At 40.2% G+C, this 11352-nt stretch overlaps 1 protein-coding gene across 2 annotated transcripts; it reads right to left on the reverse strand.

The window, feature by feature from the left end:
• Nucleotides 1–5772: 5772 nt before the first annotated feature.
• Nucleotides 5773–11329, reverse strand: nr2f1a (nuclear receptor subfamily 2, group F, member 1a). 2 transcript variants are annotated; one of them, XM_043709247.2, is made up of 4 exons: nucleotides 11197–11329; nucleotides 10215–10732; nucleotides 8987–9514; nucleotides 5773–7317 (listed from the first exon to the last, which is right to left on the reverse strand). In XM_043709247.2, exons 2-4 carry the CDS (start codon nucleotides 10672–10674, stop codon nucleotides 7043–7045), a joined length of 1263 nt encoding a protein of 420 aa, XP_043565182.1. In that variant the 5' UTR covers nucleotides 10675–10732; nucleotides 11197–11329; the 3' UTR covers nucleotides 5773–7042. The 2 variants fall into 2 exon arrangements, with proteins under 2 accessions (XP_043565182.1, XP_043565171.1); XM_043709236.2 differs by having other exon boundaries at nucleotides 10215–11328.
• Nucleotides 11330–11352: the final 23 nt, after the last annotated feature.

Here is an 11352-nt window from a genome sequence, read left to right on the forward strand (position 1 = left end):
TTAACATGTGATTATCAGCCTAGACCTTAGAAACGACAGATCCAGGCAAAACATCATGTTGGCCACATAGTCGTGTTCTGTATAGCTCAACAACACTGCCGTGGTCTCCTCCAAACTCCATCGATTATTATTTCTACCAGAAAACACTATTTGTAACATGTGTGGAAATTTGAGCCCCCGCAGAAAAAAATTGAAGACGATATGAGAGAACAAATAGTGAGGACATAGATATCTCTGTTAGTTGTCAATGCAGGTCCATGGGCCGAGAATGCTAATGAGGCTTTGCAGAGAAGACTGGAGCTGTGTGTGTGTCTGTGTGTGCGCACACAGGGATCGATAGCTGACCCAATGGTTTGGGCAATGCTTTATCTAGCCGAGCAATGATATTATCAACCTTGAATGTTATACACAGCAAACGTCTTCCTAAATCAACACAAGCAGTTCACTTACAGCAGCCACCCCACTAACCCCTTTGGAAAAAAAAAGCTCTTCATGGCAGTATATTTTATATTCCGTAGCTCTTATTTGATCCATTGCCTCTGCTTGATCTAGTACTCTGTGGACAAGAAGATATAAACAGCCATCATCTTGCCTGTTAACAGTCTTGTCTCTGGTAGCACGACTGTATTTGGTGTACTTAGCGACAAAGGAAAAGAAACCCACATAGTCTGTTGTTTTATTTTGCAGTACAATATTTTTATTTAAATTAATTTGTCAACAATGTAAACGATGGCTATATCAATTATTTTTATTAATAATACATCAGAAATTGTATTTCATTGCTGAGAATTTTAGAAATTTTTCATGTTTTTACCGGTGATATTGCAGCCTCACATACAATTTAACAAGGCCAGCAACACTCCCGCCCCAACCATCAACCCCCACCCCCTCACCCCTTCTGCCCAGTGTTAATACATTTGGTCTATATTTTTAAGAGATACGAAGGGTGTGATGTCATGCAAGTGATATTGTGCATTTCATACAAGGCATCGTGGAATGGGCAATGATTCATTACATCAATAAATGGAGGCGATGTCAAGCTAACACAATGTTTCGATTCATTAAATATCCAGGAAATGATAGAATGGGTTTGATATTTGCCTGAGAACTGGCAGTAAGTAAACTTCGTATCTGTCTGAAAGTCAGCGGCCTTCTTTCCTAAGTGCAACTATTAAATACACAGCGAGCCTGCTTATCTTCAATCAGAGAATGCATCTGAGAAGGTTGTAATGGAATCTCCAATAATTGACATGACAAGCCTCTAGCCTGTGCACTTGTGCACTCTTTTGGACAAACAGAGAAACACCTGATGTAAACTTTTTTTGGGAACGATTTTTTTACGAGGTGGGTGGATGCTGGAATTCAGATCTTTCGGTGCAGGGTTTGAAACGTATTCCCTGACAAGTAGGGATAATAAATGAGAGTCGCTTTCAGATGGATATCTCAGACGTGAAATTGCACCCAGCTGGTTGTGTAAGCAAACAAATAGTTTCATGTAAGAATCTCGTCTTGTAGGTTGATGAATAGAACACGACATCAGTAAATGGGTCTTTAACTCATTTAGGAATAAAACTCTTGGCTCTCTCAGTGAAAGACATGGAGACGCCATGTACCCAGAGCAATAGCTATTTAAAAAAAAAGAGTTTTATTAGTTTCCACTCCTTCACCCACGTTTTTACCATTAAATCCAAACGTCAGTCAATTACAATGGTCACCAAACCATCAGTGCAAAATCTGAACAGGCTCTAACTTCACAGCACCTATGGAGATTAATAGATTTGTTTTGTGAAAATACGTGAGGTTTGGAAATGCGAGAAGTTAAACGGGAATGTATTAGAAGGTAAACATACTTCTCGTATTTGGCAAATGACATCTGCTTGTAAAATAAAACCAGCCTTTTAGACAAACGCGGTGGGGTGGGGGCGGTGTTCACTCTAAGTAGAGTGTTTTTAAAACAAACTACTTTTCAGGATTAATCTCAAGCCTTCGCCTTCTCCAAAACCTCACTGAATATAACACCAACTGATTCGCGCTGCAGCTTAAAATGAGACCGATCAAATATCCTTTTAATTTGTTATTTTTAAAACGTGCTCGAACTTCGGAAGAAAAAGTGACAGAGTTAAGCGGTGAAGATGGACAGATGGAATGAAAATAAATTCATTTCACTCAACTGGAACTGTAATAAACAGTTATTTAAAAGAATTGTTTCGAACGATAGGCAGACAGTGGTTCAGTCTTTGCATAGTTAAATCCCTAAGGGAGTTCCTTTTTTGATTTTTTTAAACAAACGTTGTGGTTACAGCAGCAGAAAATCCACCTATGAAAGAAGAATGGACAACCAGTTTAAGAAACAAAAGTCAAGCTAAAAATAGAGGTGGGGTTTGGGGTGGTGGAGGTTGCGAAACAGTCCAGGTAACGCGTTTAACAACAAAACACAACATGAGACAAAAGGAGCAAAACGTGCGGTTTCGGGACAACCTCAAAATAAAACTAGAAAATGTCCTAGGATTTTATTTCAGTTTTACAGGAGGAGTGGGGAGATTAATAAGACAATTCAGGCAAAGCAATGATAGGGACGAGCCAACAGGGCTTGAGGGAAGAGTCAGACAGATCAAGAGAAAAAGACAGACAGCATGTTCTATGACAATTCGGGTAATCGGGAAGAAGGAAAAGATGGAGCAAATAGACACCAAACTTCGTGTTAAACGACAACCAAACACAAACCAAGAAAAAAGACCAGCCGGCGGGCTGAGGGATTGAAGAGTTATGTTTGTGATAATTTAGGACAAAGGGCAAACCAGGAAAATACATAAATTTTATGCCTAAGAGTTTAAAGCTGTCCTTGTTCAATTTTAAAATTAGAACTACAAAGGTTCTTGAGAAAAATACATTTGCAAACCGCACCTGATTTGCTACAAGAGCAATATGCATCTGGTTTCACATTTTATTAAAAGTACATTAACATCATAGTGAAACACACGCACTCTTCCTGCGTTTAATTGTTTGTGCTCACTTACAGATTAATTTATGCATTGATAGCGATATAAGTCTCTCCCCATCACATCCCATTCTTAACACCCCCCCTACCCTAATATCCCCACACGCCCATCAGTAGGTCAACTTTTCATTTTTTATTGCTTAAATGTAAAGACCGGAATGCCTTACTGTTTCAAAATACCTTTCTTGCGCATCCTGGACCTTTTGAAATATTTTAATGTGACAACACTGAAAATACACTGATATAACGCAACCGCCTTTACCTAATTGTTGGGCTATTTTTATTCGGAGTTTGCTCCTGAGGCGTAACACCAATTCTCCCTCTCAATTAGCTATGCTGTAAAGTCAATAGGTAAAATTCACAACATTACAGTAAATTACATCCTTTGCAGTAAAATAATTTGATTTTTCCCCCTAACTGTTGGAAGAATGTACTGAGAAATAAATGAAGGCAACTTGTCTAAAATAGGAATAAACACATTTGCAGAGGGAGGTACAAGACCCAGTATTTAAGTGTGGAAAGTGTAGTGCGTGGAAAATGTAATTGTTTACACAACAATGTTATAATTTTGACGTTACACTCATTGTGCTCCACAACAATTAAATAGTTAAAACATCAATAACGAAAAGACAGCTTTTTGCATATGTAATCCATGTACTATTTAGTTTATTAATACTTGACCACACACTGTCAAGTTTTCAATTTTATTTAATGAATTATGGTTCCAGAAGTGGAGCAATACACCAAACCCTTCTGTTTCACAAGAAAGGACTGAAACTGGTGGGGGAAATATTTTATAAAATAAAGTATCCAAAACTCTTCAAAGGCCGCCATGTTTGCTTGCTACCATCTGCTTTAAATGAGCCTGGCAACACATATTATTAAAGTGCTGGACTGGCTTGCAATGTCTCCAAGAAGAAAGTATGACCTTCATAATAAATTTCGTGGTCATTGCTAAAACTGGATCATAACACACAGAACTAAGTGCACCACCAAAATGTAAATTTCAGGTATCGAGAGTTTAAATCAGCATCAATTTTCAGGATAAACACCAGTATTCTACATCATTATTCTTTGATTTCTGGAAGGATTAATAATATCTGGAGATTTCAATTAAATATTTTCCTGGGGGGAAATGGGATGGAGACACTTCCAAACCAGCTTCTCAGATGAACTTCTTAAAAGGTAAATTCAAATTAATAATAACAAACAAAGATAAATATCAACAAGAAGGTAGGGTTCAGATGGGTTCAGCCTCACGAAATGTCTACACAGGTTAAAAGCATGTGGCAGTTTTTTTTAAAAATCGGTTATTAAACAACCTGGAGACAATGTACAAATATGTGTTTACCAAAGAGAAAGTGGAATTCAGTATTTACATAGTGTCAGAACCGCGTGCTTTTGCTATCGTAGGCTGTATCAAAGCTAATAATTTCTGTAGAATGGAATCGCGCGATATTAAAGACATTGATTCGTCGTGTACCGAACAGAAACCTGGACTTAGGTCCCACAAAGAGCTATGGGATATCATAGATTTATTTTTGTTAGTGAATTCAAACAATTAATTAGAAGTAGTGCTTTGTATGGAGGAAAAAAAGTACTTTGGAACACAACGACTACTCCCACGGTTCCTGACATGTTATGAAATACCACAGGACGCCCTGTCACACTCTGTGCTAACAAGTTTAAACAGTATTTTAATTGGATTTAACGGTGAAACGATGAAAAATCATTATCTATTAGGTCTTTGATGTCCATGGGCGGCCGTAAAGGGTAGTGTAAAAGTTGGGGTTGAAGGAAATAGGTCGAGAGGCAACACTCATAGCAACAACTGACAATAAGTTGCAGCCAAATCCACTGGAACAGCATTGATTTAAAAAACCCCAAGAAGTATCCATACTGTTAACACCGACCAGCGTATGCACGGCAATGCATCAGTTCATTCTTTGTTGGTTTTCCATCTTTATGGGCATATAAGCACTTCTACGTACTATTACGACATACTGCCGCTGTGGACGGATATATTCATGTGTATTAGAACATATATAGACAACCTATTTGTACGTTAATTGTTTCATCTGAAAGTGTCTATAGCTATCGCCTTGTGAATCCTGCAGCTTTGCGACCAAAATGTTAAAAACCCCAAGCGACCACATAGCAAGATCACGTTAAATATAGAGAAGCTTGACAATGTAGGGAGAAAAATGAAAACATACAAACACAGGTATAAACGAACGTATCTCTCTCTCTTTCTCTCTCTCTTTCACGCACACACACACTAGACACTCACTGCCCCATACCACCATACACACGCACACGCACATACTTTCATCCACTCTCTCGGTTTCACAATGTGCCCCTTGCTGCTTTACTTCGGACTGGCTGTTATTTCAATTTCGATGCACAGTTCTTAAAAAAAAACTCTCCCATGACAGCGTGTGCTAGAGTTTTGACCCGGATGATAAAAACTGTAATGGAAACAGCAACTGAAATCTACAACAGTCTTCTCTAGGCAAGGCATTGCCGTCTTTACATCTTCACTGTCTGGAAACGGTGGCTCTTTCAAATCTTCTTCCGAATAATTTATCCAACATAGCCAACATGTATCAATTACAATATGATACATATACGTATGCATATATATTACATACATAAAATTATTAAAGCACGGACAATTATCCGCATATCAGTGGGATGGAAAACCCTTAAAACCTACATTGTCGATCACGGAGCAGAGAACCATACCAGCAGTAAACAGATAACACAGACACAGCTGCGATAGATCTCTTTTATATCACTTTTGTAACTGTTTCAGCGTAACAACGTTTTTTTACAAGAATATTCCATCATACCCACAGAACAAACCCACAGGACAACGCGTCTGCAAGGGTACAATGCTTGTACTTTTTTTCTCTAGACGTGTTTTTTTAAAGTCTACAGGTAAACGGCTTGGCAGTAGTGATAGGAAAGTTTAGTTGCGTGATTAAAAATTTGAGAGAGGTGTTTGGAAGGTTGGGGGGAACAAACATAATATAAAATAAATTTGCTTCCACGTGGGAAGTAAGAGATAAGTTGAAGTTTGGGAGAAAGGGGTGGGGGCGAAGATGTGGGTGGTGGTTGTGGGGCAGGAGGGGCAACTCGTTATCGTAACAAAACAAAACTTTAATCAAAATCAGTCCTGGATGCAAATCAAGAACTTCAATCAACCTAATTCGAAGTTCTCTGAAACTTTTTTCTGAAAAAAAAATCAAAGAAAGAAGTGCCTTAGACACTCAAACCAAAACTCTTATTCCTACAAAGGCAATGGGAACTGACACAGAATACAAGTGTTCTTTAGAAGGAACCACTGTGTGATGGCTCTAAAAACACGTTTTGTCTATTATCCTTTAGCAGTGCTCTTTTACAATTTGATCACTTTTTTAAAAAAAACATCATTTTCGCCAATACTGCAGGCTAGTGGATGCGCTTAAAGCGACTAAAGGTTTCTTTCCTTTTAAAATGTTGTGCTAAATTCTTTTTATTTAATTGTTTAATTCTGATTTCAATTTTAATTCTTGGAGAACATAGTTTTGACGACATAAATCGCACTCATTATAAGAAGCAAAAGGTTATATCAAAAATTATTAGTATAGAATCACAGGAAACCTGGTTTGGAACCAGAAAAAAATACAAAACAGATATAGATACATAGACACAGGACATTTTTATAATTATTTGGAAAATGTTATTTTCCCCCTAATTTCTGTTTTTTTTTTAAAATGCGCATACGATGTTTTTAAATTTTACAAAAAAAAGAAAATAAAGACTAATATTTTACAAAATGATAAGCGATGCTTGTGGTAAGTGTTGTTCTACATATGATGCAGTTCAGTTCCTTTTCACAGAATAAATCCCACAGTCAACAGTTTGGCCTCTTGGAAGGTCCTTTTATTTTCACAGATATCATCCTATAGGAACTTGCAAGTTCTTGAATGGAGAGGGAGGCTCTCCTAAAATGCTTGTGGTTTTGTTTTGTTTTGTGTGGGGAGGGGTATCCTTCTCTCATCATTGAATGGACATATAAGGCCAGTTGAAGCTGCTCCCCGACAGTAACATATCTCTGATGAGGGTTTCAATGGGGGTTTTACCTACCAAGCGGACGAAGAAGAGCTGTTCGATGACCGAAGAGGAGACGGTGCGAAGAGAAGGCAATCGCAGTAAGAGCTTGCCAAAGCGACTCGGCTGGTTCGGGTACTGGCTCCTCACATATTCCTCCAGAGCACACTGAGATTTCTCCTGCAGGCTTTCTATGTGGGCAGCATCCGACAGGCCACAGGCGTCTTGACAGCCAAAGAAAAACAGAATTAGTGCCGCTATCAGTCGACCTTTTGTTTTATTTTAATCCTCGTTTATTGTTTTGATATCAATCCACACACACACTCTCCCTTTCTCTCTCTCTCTCGCCGACAGATATGCACACACACACTCCTTGCATGTTGGAGGCGGACAAGCTAGCTGATAACGTCTCAAATTGTTTTTTGTTGCTGCAAATATTACGGCTAATGCAGTCTTTGATGCCAAATGAAATAGCTCTCCTAAGCTTGTATTATAAGCAACAAAGAAACTCTTAAATAATATGTACGCCATTTCCCGCAGAGAACCAAGCCAGAGACACCAGTGTCTGGGAACATTGTGTGATAGATACTGGTACGTGTTATTGTTCCTTTTCCTTTGCAGCATGTGTTACACATTGTTTCTTGTTCAGTCTACGGCTATGCAGCCTTTTCTTTAACTCAATATTATGAACGGTGTAATCTGGCACAATTTTTTTTGTAAATGTGATAAATAAGGAGACTTGGAATATATACCAAGCCTTATAGTGCAGGGTTACCAGAGTATGCTTCGAAATCTCCTTTGTGCTAACAGTTTAGTGATATAACTGCGTAAAATATCGTGGTTGTATTGTCAGCATAATTTCCAATGTATATTTAATGCACTATAATAAAGACAGTCTTCATACAATTGATGAACGCTAGAGCTCTTTTTCTTCAAAATAACACCTATAGATTTTTAAATAAAAAGTGCAATTTTATGCCTATATATACACTGGCTGCACACTATCGAGTTGGGAACATTTTGTCTATGAGAATTTGCGCTTTCCTTCAGGAAAGGCTGTTGGACGATTTGTGGACGCTTTAATTTATATGCTTGGAAGCCATATTTTAGCGTATGAATTAATAAAGTAAAATAGGAAGTTTGGGTCACGACCCAGCACTTGGAAAGCATCCAGAATAAGGGGTTGAAAATACTATCCGGAAACCTAAGGTAAAACCACAACATGCCTCCTGTAAGCTCCAGTAACTTCAAGCGGCCCTCTCAAACAGGCCAGCGAAAAAGAAAATGGCAAGCAAAACACCGTCTCGATCATCAATACGCTCTCTGCTTTGGAAAACTTGGACAGCTTTGAGAAAGGCTTCCCATGAATTCCCCTCTGGCTAACAATCAAAACAAGTTTGGTCAAAACTGGAGAGGTGGGGGTGGGGAGGTGAGGGTGCAATGTCAAGCGGTTGAACAGACATCTATAATCTCTGTCTTTCTATAATATTCGCAAGTTTGTCTTTTTGTGTCTTTTTCTTACTGTGGTTGCTCTATTTACCAACAATTCCCCTATTAAGGAATAATTTATCAAGATTTGGAAGTTGTTGAAAAGACGATTAATTTGTATTTTTACTGATCAATTTCCAATTGATTTACATCAGATTATGTTATTTAATAAAACCTCCTGATTAAAACAAATCATCGTTATACCGCTTGACTAATATCACCTTCTGTATAAATAAGCCACCCAAACCATTCATATTTATTTTCTCCTGTGCCCTTACTGCATCCGAGTGTGGAACCTTATTGATTTAGATCAGATTTGCTGAACTTTCGGTCCCGTTCGCCCCCACCTCCCACCCCCCCCCCCCCCCCCCCCTCGCCACCTTTCCACCCGAGTCACTCACTCACCTGATGTGAATAGCACAATAGCTTTGAGACAGCTGTACTCTGCCGAGTCGACGTGGAGGGCTTTCAGTTTTTCGACTTGCTCCTGGAAGATCCTTATGTGATCCATGAAAGCAACCACCCTGTCTGCAGACATTGGCGAGGCATGGAGCCCGGCAGCGGCCAGCAGAGGAGCCACATGCAACGGCATCGAGCACTGGGCAGCGTTCAGAACAAACAACTCACTCCAAGTCAGCCTGAGCAGAGCCACCTGATCTGTGATCTGCAGATCTGGGAAAAAAGGGATATTCCTGGCCCATTCCACGGCGCTGAATAGCAATCGTGCAGCCAGTTCACAAATGTTCTCGATGCCCATGATGTTGTTGGGTTGCATACATTGACTCCCATACCGAGAGGTTGGGTAAGGCTCGGCCCGCAGTAGTAACGAGATGTATCCAGACAGATAGCAATGGCCGTTCAAAGGGTCCCCATTCGTCAACGCATACTGGCCTGGGTTTGGTTGAGTTGGAGGCATTCTTCCTCGCTGAACCGCTGACAGAAAGAGAAAAAAGGAGAGGAAATGTACATCCACAAAGCGCAATACAACCCGCCCGAAGCTTCAGAAATACACATTTTTTACCATTATTTTAGTTTTTTTTTAAAGTTCACAAACAATCGGTGTCATTTCCATGTAAAAATACAATATGCGACGTTATTTTTTTAAAGAAAGACATAAAATTGTAAATACCAAGCACAGCTTTACCCGTCAGAGCACTCCACATTGTGGCTGTTTTAAAAAAAATCCAAATCACAACATTGCAGAAAGAATTGCTGGATTGCGAAAACTCCCCCAAACTGCAACACCCACCCACAGTTACAATTGGAAAATTCTCCAAACATCTAATGCATGAATGCAAACGATTAACTTACAATTACAGGGGGGAAAAGACCGATGTATTAACCATTTGAATCCACAAAAAAATATGCAGCCATGCTTGTAATTGTTAAACTCTCTCAACTTTGAAGCTGTGAATTCGTTTTTCTTTGAGGTTAATCAATTTTTATATAATAACGTATTTTAAGAATGTGGTTTGGGCAACTAACCCATACCTTTTTGTTTGCAAAAGGGTTACAATTAACAGCTTAGACTTTCCTATCACAGCATTTTCTCAGATTGAAGCAAACTCGCGCATTGAGAGATTTGCAGCCCGGATCTCCTCAGATTTACAGTGATGCTTAATAAAATATTCACCTTCCCGCCTCATCCCAACTTTGAGGCATTTTTTCAGGCGGCAGTACTGACATTGATTGCGGTGGTGCTGGTCTATAGGACAATTCCGGTTGGCACGACATGTGTACGTTAAGTTTCTCCGAACACTTCTCTTGAAGAAACTTTTGCAGCCCTCGCAAGTGAACTGGCCGTAGTGCTTGCCGCTGGATTTATCCCCACACACCACACACTCGATGTGCTGCTGTTGCTGCTGGCAGGGCTGCTGCTTCTCGCCGCCAGGCTGGACGCTCTGACTGCTGCCTCCGAGCGGAGTGGAGGGCGGCCCGGGCTGGCCCGGGGTCTGCGGGGTATGGGGAGCAGCCGACGCCGCCTGCTGCTGCTGTGGCTGCTGCTGGCCCGGCTGCGTTTGTGCAGACTGACCGCCCTGAGCTCCGGCCACGTCGTCCTGAGGATCTCGCCAACTGCTAACTACCATTGCCATATCTCGGGCCCAAAAAGTGCGGGAAAACAAGTTGATCGCACGGATTTTTTTTTTTGTCCTGTTGGTAGGGAGCAGAGTTGGATGGTGGTAACAGAAAATGGAAAAAAAAAGGAGAGAGAAAGGAATAAAACTGCGATCAAAGCAACGCAGACAGGCAGACACACATAAGGAGCAGTGAATGAATGAGTGAGTGTTGATCAACAGTAACCGAAACAAATGGGGGCCAAAAAAAAAAGAATAAAGAAGATCCCGATCAGGGTACGCAAGTGTCGGGAGGCCAGATCCAGGGCAACACACAGTCAGCCATTCAGGAGACCAATATAGGAGGGAACGAGGGGTTAAAGATTATGGAGAGTTGGGGGGAAAAAAAAGAGACGATCTCAATTCGAAGGAACACACACACAGACACACAGAAAAATAACCATGCGATCCGAAGTAAAAGTATGGCGAGTGTTAAATCCCTTCTTCTCCGGAGAGGAACAGAAAATAGAAGATCGGAATTGTCAGGGAAAAAAAACTCACCAGGACAAAAAAAAGGACGGTCGACGTTAAAGCGCCCTATTTTCACCTCTCATGCGGAGTGGAGAAAGAAAGAGAGGAAAGAAAAAACAACTAATAGAATATGCAAGGGGGAGACAAAATGAATGCGTTTAAACGGGAAGACTAGCGGAGCAATTT

This window comes from Chiloscyllium plagiosum, unplaced genomic scaffold (assembly GCF_037043375.1).
Source record: "Chiloscyllium plagiosum isolate Xiang-an unplaced genomic scaffold, Cpla_swu_hap1 HiC_scaffold_2, whole genome shotgun sequence".
In the NCBI taxonomy this organism is placed as follows: Eukaryota; Metazoa; Chordata; class Chondrichthyes; order Orectolobiformes; family Hemiscylliidae; genus Chiloscyllium; species Chiloscyllium plagiosum.

What these genes read in the sequence shown, in the direction of transcription:
- nr2f1a (XM_043709247.2), bottom strand. Translation starts at nt 10,674, where the DNA reads ATGGCAATGGTAGTTAGCAGTTGGCGAGATCCTCAGGACGACGTGGCC. An exon ending in AGTTGGGATGAGGCGGGAAG is followed by an intron (nt 9,515 to 10,214) that starts GTGAATATTTTA and finishes TCTTTCTGTCAG; the next exon opens with CGGTTCAGCGAGGAAGAATG. An exon ending in TATTGTGCTATTCACATCAG is followed by an intron (nt 7,318 to 8,986) that starts GTGAGTGAGTGA and finishes TTGGCTGTCAAG; the next exon opens with ACGCCTGTGGCCTGTCGGAT.